Here is a 16,181-nt window from a genome sequence, read left to right on the forward strand (position 1 = left end):
ATTGTAATGCTGAGTGGTAATAGGTGACAATATTAAGTAGAAAAGAAAATACAGTGGCTCTCTGATTTTCTCAGGGATATCCTTCACTGTTATTGTACGTTTAGGGAAAGAAGCAGCATGTCTCCAGATAAGACGACTGTGGGAGATGAGGTAAGACTGTGCTTTTATTCTCATTCATTCTTTCCCCCTTCATTCATGGACAAGCTAAGCTCTTTTAATGCAGTCATGCTCTTTAAAGTTAAACATCCTCTGAGGAAAGTGTAAGTGGACTGCATCCCGGGCTGTATTTTTCTCTGTAAGTTGGTCTTAATTCTGTAATGTTCAGTCCTATGACTATTAGGAGTTTTGGTTTAATACCACTAATAGAACACCACGGTGCAGTTTTCTTCACCAGCTCCATCCTAAAAGCACTAATAATCATAGGATTCTGCGCGCGGCAGCTTGGCGCGCGCCTCAGTGAAAACAGCGAGCCATTGCTTTGACGTCATGGTGATGATGATGATTGGAATCCGCACGGCGAGTGTAGTGCGCGTGAAGCGGCTCCTGTGAACCTCAGTATGTTGATGCCTTAATAACAAGTGTTCAATTTACGCGCCAACTGCAGGTAAGTGAAAATAGCTTCACCGGTTAAACCTTAATTGTTCTTCCAGATGCTAAAACTGACAACATGAATGCTTATTAGTTGGTGAAAGTGCTGCGAGAATTAGTTAATTTTGCGTTGAGGATGCAACTTGTTTCTTTTCTTTAAAGATACAGCACACGGATCCTGCATGCTCGTTTATGCTTTCGGGACACGTAGACTTTAAATGTTATGAAAATGGTTACGTTTATAAACTAACTGTTGTAAATGTTGCTTAAAACAACTTGTGAATCAGGTGCATTTGCGCTTGGCAGCGAATACAGACTGTTGCACGGAGGGATCATGACTGTTCGCTGTCTCAAATCTGTTGCTTATTCTGTCATATTTAGCAAGCGTAATATAGTCATAAAGATCGATAAATAGATATGTGGTCCCAATAAAGTGTAAGGGTTATTTGTGTGATTTGAAGGCTGAAAGGTTCAACCTTTTCAGGTTTGTCATGAAGGACAAGGTGCATCCATACCTTTTTTTCTTTATATCGTTTTTCTTAAATGAAGTGTTTAGTACCAACGGAGGCTTGCAAATGCCTCTTATGCCTCGTATGCCTCTTGTCTGAAATGCAATTCACTCACGCGCAAAATAAATAAATAAATAAATAAACAAACAAAATATAATCTTGAGGTTTTACATAGAACAGATAGCCAATAAATAAAGCAAAAAATAAAAAATAATAATAATATAATGTATCAATTCCTGGAACAACTGTATTGTGCTTTTGTCAAAATAATACAACTACAATAATAATAATGCATATTAATAAATATTAAATGTTAATATTACAGACAGACCCATAATCAGTTTGACAGATGTTGTTTTACGCATATTCACACTGTTCTACTTAATCAATTATCAAGGCTAGCATTTGGCCAGGACTCCCTGGAAGAAGAGATTTTATATTTCAAAGGGACTATCCTGGTAAAATAAAGGAAATAATAATAATAATAGCACCATTTTTTGAGTCCAAAGTGACTGTGAATATGGATTTATTAGTCTGTTTGTATTATATATATATATATATATAACAATTATAAATAATTTCATGCATAATTTCACCATTTGTGCTTTAGCAAGATTTTACAAAATGCTTGTAATACTAAACTATTGTTATTAGCTATCATTACGACAGAAAAAAGTGTGAATCGTTATTGAACAGTTAAACATTAAAATCTGTATTTGTATTAGCTGATCTGTAAATAATATATAACTGTTTTAAGACAAATAGTCTTATCATTGTTTTTTTATAATGCAGCTGAACGTGTCACAACAGATTAAAATGTCACTCCTGTGGTGAGTTTTTATTCTTCTCTTCTTTAGGAATGTTCCAGAGTGTTATTACAAAATTAAAGCTACAATTAAAACAAATTATGTTTATTGCCTGAAGAACAATCTCAGAAAAATAAGTTCCTCTCAAGCATGTGCTGAATACCGTCGGTTCAGTTTCACCTGGCAGCTTTCCACTACTATTGCTGCGATTGCATAACATTAAGTACAAGTTGTGATGATTGGCTTGTGCCTCTGTACAGCGGTTCAACAACAACAACAACGCCCCTTTGACTTTTTCTCAAAGCACTGAGTTAACCTGTTTGAATGATGATTAACATGACCTGTGTAACAGAGACAAGTGAACCGAGCATTGCACATTTGACATAGTGTATTTTGTACTCATTCTTGTTTTTGTGACATGACTGAATGACATTTACAGGACCACTCAAGGAGAGAAGCAAATCTGTGAGATGGTTCGGTAGATGTCGATGTAATGGATTTGACTAAAATGGGTGCGATCCACCTCCAAAACCCTGGCCACCCCACATTGCTCCTGCAGAAAGCCAACCAGATGCGCCTCTCTGGGACGTTGTGTGATGTGGTCATCATGGTCGACAGCCAGGAGTTTCATGCCCACAGAACCGTGCTCGCATGTGCTAGTAAGATGTTTGAGATTCTGTTCCACCGCAACAGCCAACATTACACTCTGGACTTCCTCTCACCAAAGACCTTCCAGCAGATTCTGGAGTACGCCTACACCGCCACGCTCCAAGCCAAGCTGGAGGACCTGGATGACCTGCTGTACGCCGCAGAGATTTTAGAGATAGAATACTTGGAGGAGCAATGTCTGAAGATCTTGGAAACCATCCAGGCGTCCGAAGAGAATGACACGGACGTGAATATGAACGAAAACGGCGCAGAGGATGCCGATGACCGCAGGATCAAGTACCTTAAGAGCACATTTATCTCTAAAAAGAATTCCATACAGGACGCCGGCCATCGCCATCGCTTGCCACTGGTCAGCATGGTCGATAAGAGATCTTCAGAGTCCACCCAACTGGGTCTTTCAACCGTCAGCCCGACTAAAGCAGCAGTAGAGGGCCTGATGAGCATGGGACAGTCCGACCTCCAAGGAAACATGGCCCAGAGTTTCTCAAACCACCTTGGTAACTCATCTCCATTGCTAGATAAAATCAAGACTGAGATGATGCAGGTAGACGAGGACTACCAACACGAAGGTGGCTTCCCCAGGAACGGGAAGGGCGTAGGTGACTCAAGGCAGCTCCGGGACACTCCTGGAACCCCGACCAGAGGTAGCGTCATCACCAGCGCCCGCGAGCTCCACTCCGCCGATAGTTCTGCTGATTCCCAAGGAGACAACAGCCAAGTGGGTCTAGTCAATATGGCAAGTCTGGCTGATAGACATTTTGCTTCGCTGTGCTCTATCCCGTCCAACCATAAGAGCGAAAGCCTGCTGCCCTTGCCTGTGTCCATGGCCTCATCCCTACATGTGCCGTCCTCCCTGGCCATGTCGATGGATTTCAGTGCCTATGGAGGGCTCTTCCATCAGAGCTTGATTCAGAGGGAGTTCTTAAGCAAGCTCGGGGATTTCACAGCGAATGTGAAGCATGAGGTCCAAACCCAGAAAGAAAGATGTGAGGTGTGTGATATGGAGCTGCCTGATAATGAAGCTGCTGAGCAACACAGGTGAGTGAAGTTATTTGGGGCATTCTATTCTAAAGAATAGAACCCCCAAATTAAAATTATTTCATAATTTATTCACCTGTATAACTTTTTGTTCTGTGGACCACAAAAAGAGAAATTTACAAGAATGTCCATGCTGCTCTTTTCCATATAATCAAATTGAATGATGACCAAAAGGAAATGGTGAAAAGCAAAATAAAAGTGTTCCATACCAATATTGAAAATGCACATATTCAAAGTTTATGCATTACAATCAATCACAAGGCACTTAGGAAGCTGTGGCATTTGGCATCATTGATAAATATGTGTAATTGATCAATATTTTTGCCTTTTCCTTTTGTATAGTTTCAGAAGACTATAAAAATCGTACAGGCATCATCTTAGGGGCCATCTATATGCGTTTTTGCATTGAAAAATGCGAAACACAAGCAATGGAATGGTAAAAAAACAAAACAAGCAAAAAAAACAAGGTATCGAAGACACAATTTTTCAGATTTGAGCTTAGTTTGAAACTTGACATGCAAGCAGTAAAAAAACACCCTGTTTTTTTTTTTTTTTTTTTTTAGTGAACGTAACTTGAGTGCAGTGCATTGTAAAATCCAACGTCAAATGCGAAACCTTGCCAACAACACAATCACAGCAGTAAAACATGTCCGCTAAGCACAGGTTTACATAGAAAAATAATAGAAAAGTAATGCAAGGGGAGGCAAAAATGCATTCTGTTTGAACGACCGCTTGATGTGTTCTTCAAAAGAAAGAAAGTCATATGGGTTTACTGTAAAATAAAATGAGGGTGAATAAATGATAACAGATTTTTACTTTTTGGGTGAAATTTCTCTTTAATATACTTCCTCAGGCTTGTTGAGAGCAGTGCCGAGCAGGTTAGAAACATCTGCCAGCTCTACACACCAAGCCTTTATTTGGCTTGTGGAAGGACAAGATCTTCCTGTGCAGAAAAGAAGGGCTGATTAGTGAAGCTTGACCCCGACCCTCCCTCCATAACCTCTGGCTTGACACTGTCAAAATGATCGGCAAGCAGCAGCTCTGCTCAGATAGACCGGTGGATTAGAAGCACTATTTTTTAAGCTCAAACAACCAATAAATATTCATAAAATCAGGCATGTTTGTGCATTTTTGTTTTTGCACGGAATGTCCTCTCACTTTCACTTGGTGGACACCCAACTGGTGTCATGCCATATGTCGAAATAAATTATTTATTGCTGTAGTTGACATATGAAATCCATTTTTTTCGCCAAACAAAGGCCATCGTTATTTCAGTTTTATTGGTTTGGGCTTGCCTGATTGCCATGCAGTTTAAACTTGGACTCTCAAACAGTAGGTTGAGCTTTATCTGTATTTATCAGAGTGGAAGATAACCCTGCACTGCTCTCCTTAGTCTCTGTGGTGAAGATGGTCTGATAGTGACTTTAGCCTTCTGTCAGACACAGATAAAGTGGCCACACGTTGTGTGTATTGTGGCACACCTGATACTCTTTCATTCATTCCCACAAATGCTGAACCCAGTGACACCGACCCGGGTTTCCTGTCTGAGGCCTGACGAACACATCCTATCAGATGTTCTCCATTCCAGTGTGGCGCTAAAACACATGATGCTTCTTTTTTGTTCGGATCTATTAATGAATGTGTAAGACATTAAAAATTTAATTTGTATACAATGATTTTGATACACATCTTTTACGGTGAACACTTTACAAAAATAAAATAGTGAATAGTAGTACAAATAGTAGTTTGGCATAGCATTTTATTATTATTTCTTATAGTAACATTTTATTAAAAAAATTGCTTTACTGTTTATTCAAATCTGAAAACATTTTGTTGGTAACAAAGTCGAGATGACTGTACAGTAACCACATCCAGACAGTAGGTCAGTAGGTTAGCCAGTCACTTGGGACAAGTATATTTGTTCATAAACTCAGCTTGCCCTTTTCTGGTTTGTGAACAGTGACAGATGTTACGATCCGCCGACATCTGACTTGCACACAGTACGATATGAAAGCCCTGGGGCCCCATGGGGTCATGGTGAGGCGACCCAATACCAATAACAGTTAAACTTTTGCCCCAATTGTGAGAGGCCCTCATAGTCGTGAATCTTAACCCAAATGCACCCGCCACAGCATTTCCCAGTCCTCTGGAACGATTTTAAGCACAAGCATCCGTTTGAAATAAATGCAATAGCATTGGACGTCACAACAGTCATGCAACAAACACACTCTCCTTTGGATTAAGACCTCTGCAAGCCGCTGTGCTTGGTCTCGGTCCTGTCATGCATGTCATTTCTGCCCCGTGGTCGAGCGGAGGAATGTGCTGCTTTCCACTCAGTGGATTTAATCTGCCGCTGATGTGTACTCACAATCCACCGCGGGCAGCAGGGAGACGACTGATGCGTGCAGGGGCTCTGGGGACGCAGATCAGCTCCGCTGCTTAGAAATCCCTGGAAGTGGGAGATCCTAGAGCACTCGCATTGGCCCGCTGCTCACGGTTCTAATTAGATCTTTTGTTATAGAGCAAACAGAGAGATATTGAGAGACAGAGAGAGGTCAAGAAAGACAGAGGAAATAGAGCTAATAGAGCTACTTCCTGTAGCTTGCAAAGCTATAAAAAATTACTTCACTGTATGGCAAAGCTGAATTTTTAGGATCATCACTCCAGTCTTCAGTGTCACATGATCCTTCAGAAATCATTCTAAAATGCTGATTTCTTATTATTGATGTTGAAAACAGTTGTCCTGCTTAATATTTTTGTGCAAACCATTACCATTCAAAAGTTTGGGGTAAGATAAACAAATGAGAGTGAAAGCATTTGCAATGTTGCAAAAGATTTCTACTTCAATTAAATGTTGTTATTTTGTTGTTTCTGTAGACCTTAGTCAGGCTAGCACCATATTTAATTTCTGACAGGAATGAAAAGGAGGCTGTGAGGGATAGAAGTACTGTGCGTTCAATTGACTGTGCTGTTGCTTCACAACATACCGATTGTTCAGCTGACTTTCAGGAGACAAAAACGACATAAAACAGTTTTGAAAGTTGTGATCTAGAAGCTTTATACAGTGTGTTCCATTGTAATTCTATCCCTCACAGCCTTGTTTCCTTATATTAAACATGCCATCTAACCTGACAAAGGTCCTGAAAAAAAATTGTACCACAGTTTCCACAGAAATATTAAGCAGCACAACTGTTTTCAACATTGATAATAATAAGAAATGTTTCTTGAGCAGCAAGTCAGCATGTTACACTGAAGACTAGAGTAATGATGCTGAAAATTCAGCTTTGGTATCACAGGATAAATTTTTTTAAACATTCAAAATAGTAAGCTGTTACTTTAAGTTGGAAAACAAATCACAATTTTTACTGTGTTTTTGATCAAATAAAATGAGTGAGCAAATTAATGAGCCTTGGTGAACATACAAAACTCCTTTCAAAAACCTCCAACCCCAAACTTTTGAATGATAGTGTATACATAGAGCGCTTTAATAGCAAAGAGACTGAAGCACAGAGATAATGAGTGTCTTTCACACACCGGGCTTTAGAGCTCATCCATTGTCTTCTCAACTGTTGCTTCAGGAGATCTTTTGTTTACTCAGCCTCTCCCTTTATCCTCTGGTTAACTACAACAGCAGCCCTAACTACATACCAGTAGTCTCCTGGGAAGACACTGTATATGCCCCTTCTGAACAGGAAGTTTGGAAGACCTGATTGGGATTATTGCAGAAAATGTAATCTTTTCAGTTTATGTCATCTATATTAGATCTGAGCTTCTAATAATAACAAACAAAAATAATGAACAATAAGTTATTTTTATCTGATCTGACCCTTAACAATGAGTTTGTTTGAGTTACCTAATACAGTTTCATCCTGTCGTGTTTATTTTTGAAATTTTAATGTTTTTTACTTGAATAAAACCAGTTAATTTAAATTTAGAGTAATAAACACATTGTATGTTAAACTACTATTTGAGCCATTTTTTATTTTATTTTAATTTAGTTTTCTAGAAATTAGTTTTATATGCCTTTCCAAAATTCCAAGGTTATTTACAAAGTTTGAAATAAAATGACTTTCTTAAATATATACAATACAATACAATATATCTGAGATGTCTTAGATGTGTAATTTGGTTTATATAATACATTTACTTGAGAAGGAAAAATAAACTTTACTAGATTTGTTAGATTTCTGCTGAAATTTCTGGAAATGCATGTATTAAATGAACTATCTTATAATAGATTTGTAAAGATAGCTCTAGTGATAGATCATGAATTCACTGAAAGATTAGTGTGACATTTATAATGATCCACAGTGTGGAAAGGGCCAAAGAAAAAACACTTTGAGCCCATTAATGGATAACCCAGCCTCCGGAGATGATATGTTTTCAGAGAGCATTGCCCTGGTCAAGCTTCATTAGCGCTTCAAGCCCTTCCTGTCCCACAAGACTATGGCCACCCAGTGATCTTTAAACCTCTGTCATCTCCACGGACCTCTGGAATCCAGTTGGTCAAGACTTTAAGCCCTCTAGTATCTTTTCACCCCAAAGCCTGCTATCAGGCAAAGACAGGACTCTTTCAGCCCTTATCAAGGCTATACAGTTCAACTCTTTAGGGTCAGGTCAAACTTCTGACCTTGTGACGCCCTGAGGGTGGTTTTTTCCCTCTCTTTCTCACATTGTTCTTGTGTTCAAACCCTCTTTTGTGCATTTGAGTATGTGCGCGCCTGTTTTCATAGCTCTATCTGTAGCTTTGGGGGTTGGGTGACTTATTGATTGGCGACTCTGAGATTCAGCTGAAAACAGTGACTTTAGTCACAGTTCCTAAATTCTAGCGTAATATGCCAAAATACAAACAATGTGTCTCAAACCTTTAATCTCGTTGGCTCGGCCACATGTTTTGCTGTCTGCTCACTTGTAACCCAAACTCCTGATCAAAGTAAAAGGTTAGTTTAATCTTTGGATGATGACCGGTAGCCTGCATTTCACACTAATTCCATCCAGTAGTGTGGCTCTTGTGCCAGAGCTGTGGTTGGCTCACTGAGAGAAAGAGTCAAAGTTTACATCCAGCCCTTTCCCTAAAAAGTGTTTGTAGTGGCCGCTTTATTCATGAGCTTACACAAGCTACATGCTCATCATAGTGTAGATAAGCTTGAAGAAAATAGGCTAAATTTGGGCTTTGAATCATTCGTAGTCTTATAAAGACTTCAGAAATTAATGATGATCATTTAATGTAATAACTCCAAAATTAAAACAGTTAAATATTTTAATATTTTTTTCTTGTTGTCAATGGTAATTAAAATTTAGATTTTTCTTTCAATTCAAGAAATGTAGTCTTTTTTAAAAAAGAGTAAATCTGTAAGTAATCTTGGATTTTAAGGAGAATATATTTTTTGTAGATAATTGTTATTCTATGTATATGATTATTTATTTATCTAACTAGATAGATAGATGTTTTTGATGTGTAAAGTTTAGAAAAATATCCAGATAAGCTTAAAGATTAAAGATTCAGTTTACTATCAAGGCCACTGAGTCAAATCTGAGCGGTGCATTGTGTAACAAAAATGACTGATTATACTGTCGCCCTGCCATGGTACTTGTTTGTGTAGTGTCACATTGACCTTGAGTGAGGCACATAACCTTACCTGGAATCTGAGTTTAATAGAATAATAATATTTGTTGAGAGGCCGTGATTTATGGTACGCACTAAGTATCTAAATTTTCAGTGCAAAATTATAGTAAATCATGGCAACTATCACACTGTTGTTACACCATGTTCCCAGACAACAGTTGGCATGTTTTCCAACCTGCACAACAGCTTTCTAGACAGAACTCTGTGAAATTACCAGCAGCAATCTTTCTATAGAGCCTCAGGGAAACAGTCAGCTGTGAGGATGTACTTGTGCTGTCATAATGGCACTGGCCTCACTCACACAATGCCATCAGGTCATTGAGCATCCGCTGCACGGTTAAATTGAACACTTCCCAATTTGCAGAGGATCTTTCCTGTTTCTCTCTCTAGCCTTGCGAAGAAGAATGTCACTGAACCCGCTGCCAAACATTGGTTCAATACTACATATGCAGCCTGTGACAAATTTTGTTGAATTATTAGTGGTATTTAAGGCTAGTATTACTATCACTAATGCCTACTTTAAGCAAACCCAAGCGCAAAGTATTAAACATCTGTGTGCAACTTATGCCTCTCTGTTTGTCTTACAGACATGGATGATCATGTGACTTGTTGAGTACAGGTGTGCTATTACTTTTCTAAGTGATTTGACTTTGACTTTCGGATGATAAAGGAATAGTTCACCCCAAAAATGTATTTACCCTCAGGCCATGCAAAATGTAGATGAGTTCATCAGAACATCAGAGAATTACATCACTTGCTCACTAATGGTTCCTCTGCAGCGAATGGGTGCCGTCAGAATGAGTCCAAACAGCCGATAAAAACATCACAATAATCCACACAACTCTAGTCTATCAATTAACGTCTTGTGAAGTGAAAAGCTGCATGTTTGTAACAAACAAATTAATCAAGACGGTTTTTAACTTCAAACCATTGCTTGCAACTAAAATATATAATGGAGTTCTCTGTCCATTATATTGCTTTCTCCAGGGAAAAAGTTTTCTTGTCTGAATCCAATGAGAAACTTTAAGCTCCAAGAGTTCTATGACAAAAATGATGTGAAAGGACAACAGGGGATCTTTTATATTTCCACTGGAGGAAGCGTTATTGTGGATGTTGCAACAGTTTAAAGTTAAAACGCCTTAATGATATTTATTTTTTTACAAACAGTATATAATTTCACAAGATGTAAATTGATGGACTGGAGTCATGTGAATTACTTGTGAATTATTGTGATGTTTTTATCAGCTCTTCTGACTCTCATTCTGACGGCAGCTATTCACTGCAGAGGATCCATTGGATAGCTAGTCATGTAATGCTAAATTTCTCCAAATCTGTTCTGATGAAGAAACAAACTCATCTTCATGTTGGATGACCTGAGGGTGAGTATATTTCAATCAAATTTTCATTTTTGGGTGAACTGTTCCTTCAATAATACCTTGAATCATGTGACATTTCTAAGTCTTAATTTTTTAGACTGGTATTTTCCTCATACAGTTTACAAATATAATATTTTTTTCAATCAGAATGTACGTTACTATTGCCAGATTTCTGCACTTGTACCATGTACTGTAATACCTGCTCTTCTTCTAAGTCCTCTTCTTCTGCTCTAATTCCTTCTAAGTTCCATTGCACATAAATATGTTAATTCATGGAATTCATAATTCATAAAGTCATGATTCCAGTTGGTGTGTCTTGATAAATGGACATTTGTTTGTGGGTTTGTGTGAAGTGTTTCTGTTTTCTCATTCATGCTTCATACGGTTTTCTCACACTGCGTTGGGGAAGACTTCCTTTAAAGCAGCCTCATTGGTAATTTGGCAGTGCTCTAGTATCCAATTGCACACATCAGCCCCTGAATTGCTCTCTCAGTGGGAAAGGTACTCTAGCAGCTCAGCTCTGGCCTGCCATTAATCAAAGCCACTTCCAGTGGCCCACTCCAGAAACACAAGCGCTTACCCTGTCTCAAACAGACAGCTCGACAATTTGTCTCCTTAGAGAAAGTCGACATTTTAATGCCTGCATTTTAATAGGAATGTATAACAGCGGCCTGTAGAGACAAATGGACCATCATCTTTACAGATTGGTTTTTCTCCTCTAACCTTGTCTGAACTGTTTCATTCAGGGCAGGTGTACTTAAATCGACCGGAAGATTAAGTTTTAACACGTTGTGCTTTCAGGTTTGACTTCCATGTTTAACGTTGATTTAACGTTGATCTGACTTCAGGATTATTTAATATTCTTTTGTTACTGTCCGTATCCGCATATCAGTGTCAGATACTGGAGCTCATACTAGACTATTTAAATAATGTAGTGAGTTGTCATGATGTTTTATATCTCTGTCTATTTGGATTTGCTTTGACAATGACAGTTGTTTTGACTGGGATCGATTGATTTTCCTGTCATTTACCAGGTATTTCTCCACGTCTCAGATCAGTGTTGTTCAATCTTTCGTGTCTTTCAAGTGGACAGAGGGAATGAGATTAAAGGGAGGTTTCAGAAAGGTGCTCTTGTTACAGAGCAATGAAATTGCTAGATAGGTTTGATTATACATCATTTAATATTAGCTACTCACAACAAACTTTTTTAGATGAAAAGTAAATGTCCAATTTTGTAATATCAGTAATATCATATCATAAATTAAGATGCGTGTAGTAGTGACGTGCAAACCTGATTAGTTGGTGGTTTAACTAGTGTACTAATCTCTCTTAAAGAGATAGTTTAGGCAAAAAAATTTATTCTGTCATTATTTGCTTGCCTTCACTAAACGTACATGACTGACTTTCTTCTTTGAAAAAGTAAGTACATTTTTCACAGAAGAAAGGAAGTTGTACAAGTTTGGAGCAACAGAGTAAATGATGACAGAATTTTGGGTGAACTGTCCCTTTAAGAACATCCACCAGACCAAATCAGACACTTTTTCCGAAGGATGTTTACACAGCATACATTAAAACAACTGCTGGATGAAATGCATCAAGCATATATATAAAAAAACATAAGCTGTTTTTAAACAAAAAAGATTTGAAAATTGATAATGTGGCGCTCATAGCATGAGACACTGAAAAACAACAGTGAGACTTTAAAAAACTGCAAAAGATGTGCATTTTAGGATGTGCATTTAACAGTTCATTACAAAAGAGGTGTTTTGATGGCTATTGAGGCAATGCTTTAAATTGGTTAAATTGGATGAAGCAAAGCAAAGTATACTGCTAGCATGCTAAAACCAGAGATTTTCTTACTATAGGGAGATGAGTGGGTCTGTACTACTTACTGTTGGAGAAAGCGTAACAGAAGCATCTCCTCCATTGACATCCATTCAAAAAAAAAAAAAAAAAGCGGCCTCTGGTCTCCTTTCAGTTAGTATTAGCCGTAACAAATTTTTGCCTAATGGTTGCAGGCTTGCCTTCTAATGGCTTTGCTAAAACCCACCAGAGAAGTTGCATCTTTAAATACATCTCTTTAAAAGCTGCATTCTTAGCTATATAAAGCTAAACAAAGGGAATACATTAGTAAACCTCAATAATCTACTTGTCGACCATCAAACATCTCATTAATGTGGTACTTCTAAAAAGCTTGGTTTATGCCATGTCATTATTGTACGGAGTTTTCAAAGCTTAGCTGCACAATAATATGTCATTTTCAAGACACAAGGCATCATTCAGTAAGATAACAGTAGTATTTTTCCAGCAAACACACAAATAGATGTCTGTTGGCTGCCGACAACGGTGCTCAGCGTGTCCACTGCGGTTGAGTGGATATTGTTTATGGGAGGCTGGGCTCTGTCAGGCGGTCTATTTCAGACCCTGTGTTGTGGCTGCAAAGGGGGACGACGCAGCAGATGCTACAGATTGTGAAATGCAGCTAACACGCATTCTGTCTGTGCCCTCAACCGAATGGCACATGACCTCTGCAAACATCCTCGGTCAAATAAAATGACCGTATACCTTAGGGTGTTGACTCTTTGAATTCGAATAGAAAGCTAATTCGCTTCCATTACTCTGAATGATCTTCAACAGAATGTCCTGGAATTAATATTTTACCACGACCGTTCCTGGTGGTAGCGAGTTTGCTTTAATAGCTTTTTTCAAGGTGAAATAATAGGCCCCTGTTCATAATGAGCCCATGAATGTCTGGCAGCACCCCGGTTGCGGAGCGGTGATAATTAAGGGCTCTATAGCAGGAATAAAGGTTACGTCTGCGGCTGGTTCGCTCGACTGCTCGTTGATGCAACGCACGCGCCGACAGTGCGTCTGTGTGTGTGTGGCTGGAATTCACATGAAAGGACTCGGGCGAGAGAAGAGAACAGGAGTGGGCGGGGGACGAGTCGTTGATATGTACAGCGTGACTCCGTTAAACATACCAAACTGCCGGGGTATTTCAGGAGCATTTAATACGCTTTAATTAAAACAAATATTTAGAGCGAGAGGACAGATTAAAAGGACAATCGGCATGTTTGACTTTGACGGGTGGTTTTGGGCCTTACGGTTCGCTCGTGGCTGTAGCTACTTCATTGAAATGGAGTGTATATATTTGTTCAGGTTCTTTGTGTACCTTTTCTCTGAGGCGTGTTTAATTTTTGATAAAACGAAGCCATAAATGTTTTCTCTCATGCCACCGGGTCACTACGTCTGAACGGTAAATATTTCATAGCTCTGATGAAGCTAGTTCCGTTACGGACGTTGGTTTTGTCGACACGCTCGTTGCGTTTCTCGAATCCAGGTCTAGGTTTATTTTAAGCATCAGATGATGATGGCATATGCTATTCAGTTCATTAACAGCTTTTGCTGTATTAGGCCTAATTGATTCAGACCTGCTTGATGAATATTTCGAGTGCCTGGAGTCTTTGAAGTATGTGCCCTAAACCTTTCACAGCACCCTGTCGAGAGTATCATCAAAAATAAACTATGAGCCACAGACGCTGGCGTGTTTAGAATATCAAGCGTGGATTTATGAAGCTGCATTCCTTAATAAAACTGCTTTTTTAACTTTAAAGGAAGAGTTCTTTTAACGAAATGCTTGCTTTCTTCCATGGAATACTCAAGGAGGTGTTTTGTAGAATTTTGCAGGGCTTCATTTGATTAATTCAAGCTGCAGTGAATGTAGATCTCCAACTTCTCCAAAAATGTCAATAAAGCACCATAAAAGTAGTCCATTAGACTCTTGCACTATATAGTCCTGCACACAGTCTTCTGAAATTGATATGCACTGAAAATGTATTCTTGCAACGTAGCTAGTAGATCTCGATCATGCACAAACATATCAAATGATGAAAGAACACAATTTTTCTTGTGTCACTAAAAGCAGTAACTGAAATTTTAGTAATATTAGCCATTAACTAAACGTCATTCTGTAAAATAAGTATAATGAACTATGCAAAAAGCGTTCTGAAAGTCTCCAGCATGTTTTATAATACCCAAAAGTCAAACATAGTTCACTCCTCAAGCATGTTATCATGTCCATAAAAAACGTTTCTTTTGGAATGTTAGAAATAAAAACATCAATTTAACACACTCATCAGTCACTTCACCGAATTCTTGCAAGGCAAAGAAATATAAAAGTATTATTTTATGACTGCTTTCAAATCCACATCCACATTTGAACATCACAACACTGATGTCTGTCAAAAATAACATGCACAATACACTCTCATATGCTGATAAATATATTTGTGAACTTGATAGGTGTTTTTTTTATAGAAAATATGGTTTGATCTTCTCAGTTGTTTAAAAGATTATCAAAGTTTTTTATCTTTGTGGTACTTTTGAGCATTCTGAACAGCCTGACATAGCAACAATTCAACCAATCGTGTGAGTTTGGGGGTGTGTCTATTTGTTTGTTTAACTAATGGCAGATTAGGGGAGTGTTATAAATCTGTTTGAAAACAATCATTATATTCACCATTCTGTTTGATGAGGCTTGTGGTGCAGAAATGTCACATTTTAAGCAAATATATTTTAATAAGTGAAGATGAATGTACTTTGCTATAGATTATATCTATAATTTAACTAATTTAGTGAAATCACTGATGCCATTTTCTCACTGGAAAGCACATATTACCTGTTAAACTTGACATCAGGGTCAAGAAAATGACCAGATCTGACCTTCTCAAAGTGTGTCGTTACTGTGTAAAGTTACACTGCTTTAATCTATCAATATATGTTTAATCCACAGGAAGTTGCACGGTGGAGTGAAGACCTTTGGCTGTGAGTTCTGCAGAAAGCAGTTCCTGGACAGTTTACGACTGAGGATGCACATGCTGTCTCATACAGGTAAACCATCCTATAAATAGTATGATCACGCAAGTATGTAGTCCCGATAAGGGAGAAAGCATAGATTACAGTGCCATTGCACAAGTGATACGTGATTGCTGTTATGCAACAAGTGTCAGCCCCCTTTTGCCCCGTGTTTGTCCACCATGTACCGCACGCTTAACCTGATGTAACAGATGGAACATTGCACTTCTATTAGTGACGCAGTGTTTGGTTTTCCCCTTCTTCCCACTTCCCTCTCCAGTCTCATATGTGTCTCAACTGTTACATTTCAAGCCTGGCAAAGATCCAGTCTGGGCACTTTGCCACATTATTAGTACAGTATGTACAGTGAATCTTGCCAGCTTGTTTTTTTTCTCATTGTAATGAGGAGGTGTAGGACAGAAACACGCTTAAGGAAGGGGACAGATCCAGTTGTTTATATACATCCAAACCCATAATTAAACGATCAAGCTGAAATGATGTTGTTACATGTTATGTAAGCATGTGGTATTGTTTCGTGCCGATGTGTGCTATTAACTTCTAACTTTTGCCGTCAGATTTTAGTTATCAAAAGGTTCTGTTGCATAACCGTAGACATAAAATAAACCAGATGCAGATTGCAAAATGAAGTTTGGTGCTGAGACTCTGTGTTTTGGGCTTATGCTGTCCAGCTGTCATCCTGTTTTTTATTGTAGCT

The 16,181-nt window shown here is 38.5% G+C and overlaps 1 protein-coding gene across 1 annotated transcript in view; it reads left to right on the forward strand.

Annotated features, from left to right (window-relative positions):
- The first annotated feature begins 535 nt into the window (after positions 1–535).
- Positions 536–16,181, forward strand: part of LOC306854516 (zinc finger and BTB domain-containing protein 16-A-like) — a 66,486-nt gene continuing 50,840 nt past the window's right edge. Inside the window, exons 1-3 of the mRNA XM_079392610.1 lie at positions 536–604; positions 2,343–3,610; positions 15,405–15,502. Coding sequence (XP_079248736.1) covers positions 2,397–3,610; positions 15,405–15,502 — 1,312 coding nt within the window. The 5' untranslated portion in view covers positions 536–604; positions 2,343–2,396. The remainder of the gene's footprint in view (positions 605–2,342; positions 3,611–15,404; positions 15,503–16,181) is intronic.

Source organism: Barbus barbus (assembly GCF_936440315.1).
Source record: "Barbus barbus genome assembly, chromosome: 34".
Classification (NCBI taxonomy): Eukaryota; Metazoa; Chordata; class Actinopteri; order Cypriniformes; family Cyprinidae; genus Barbus; species Barbus barbus.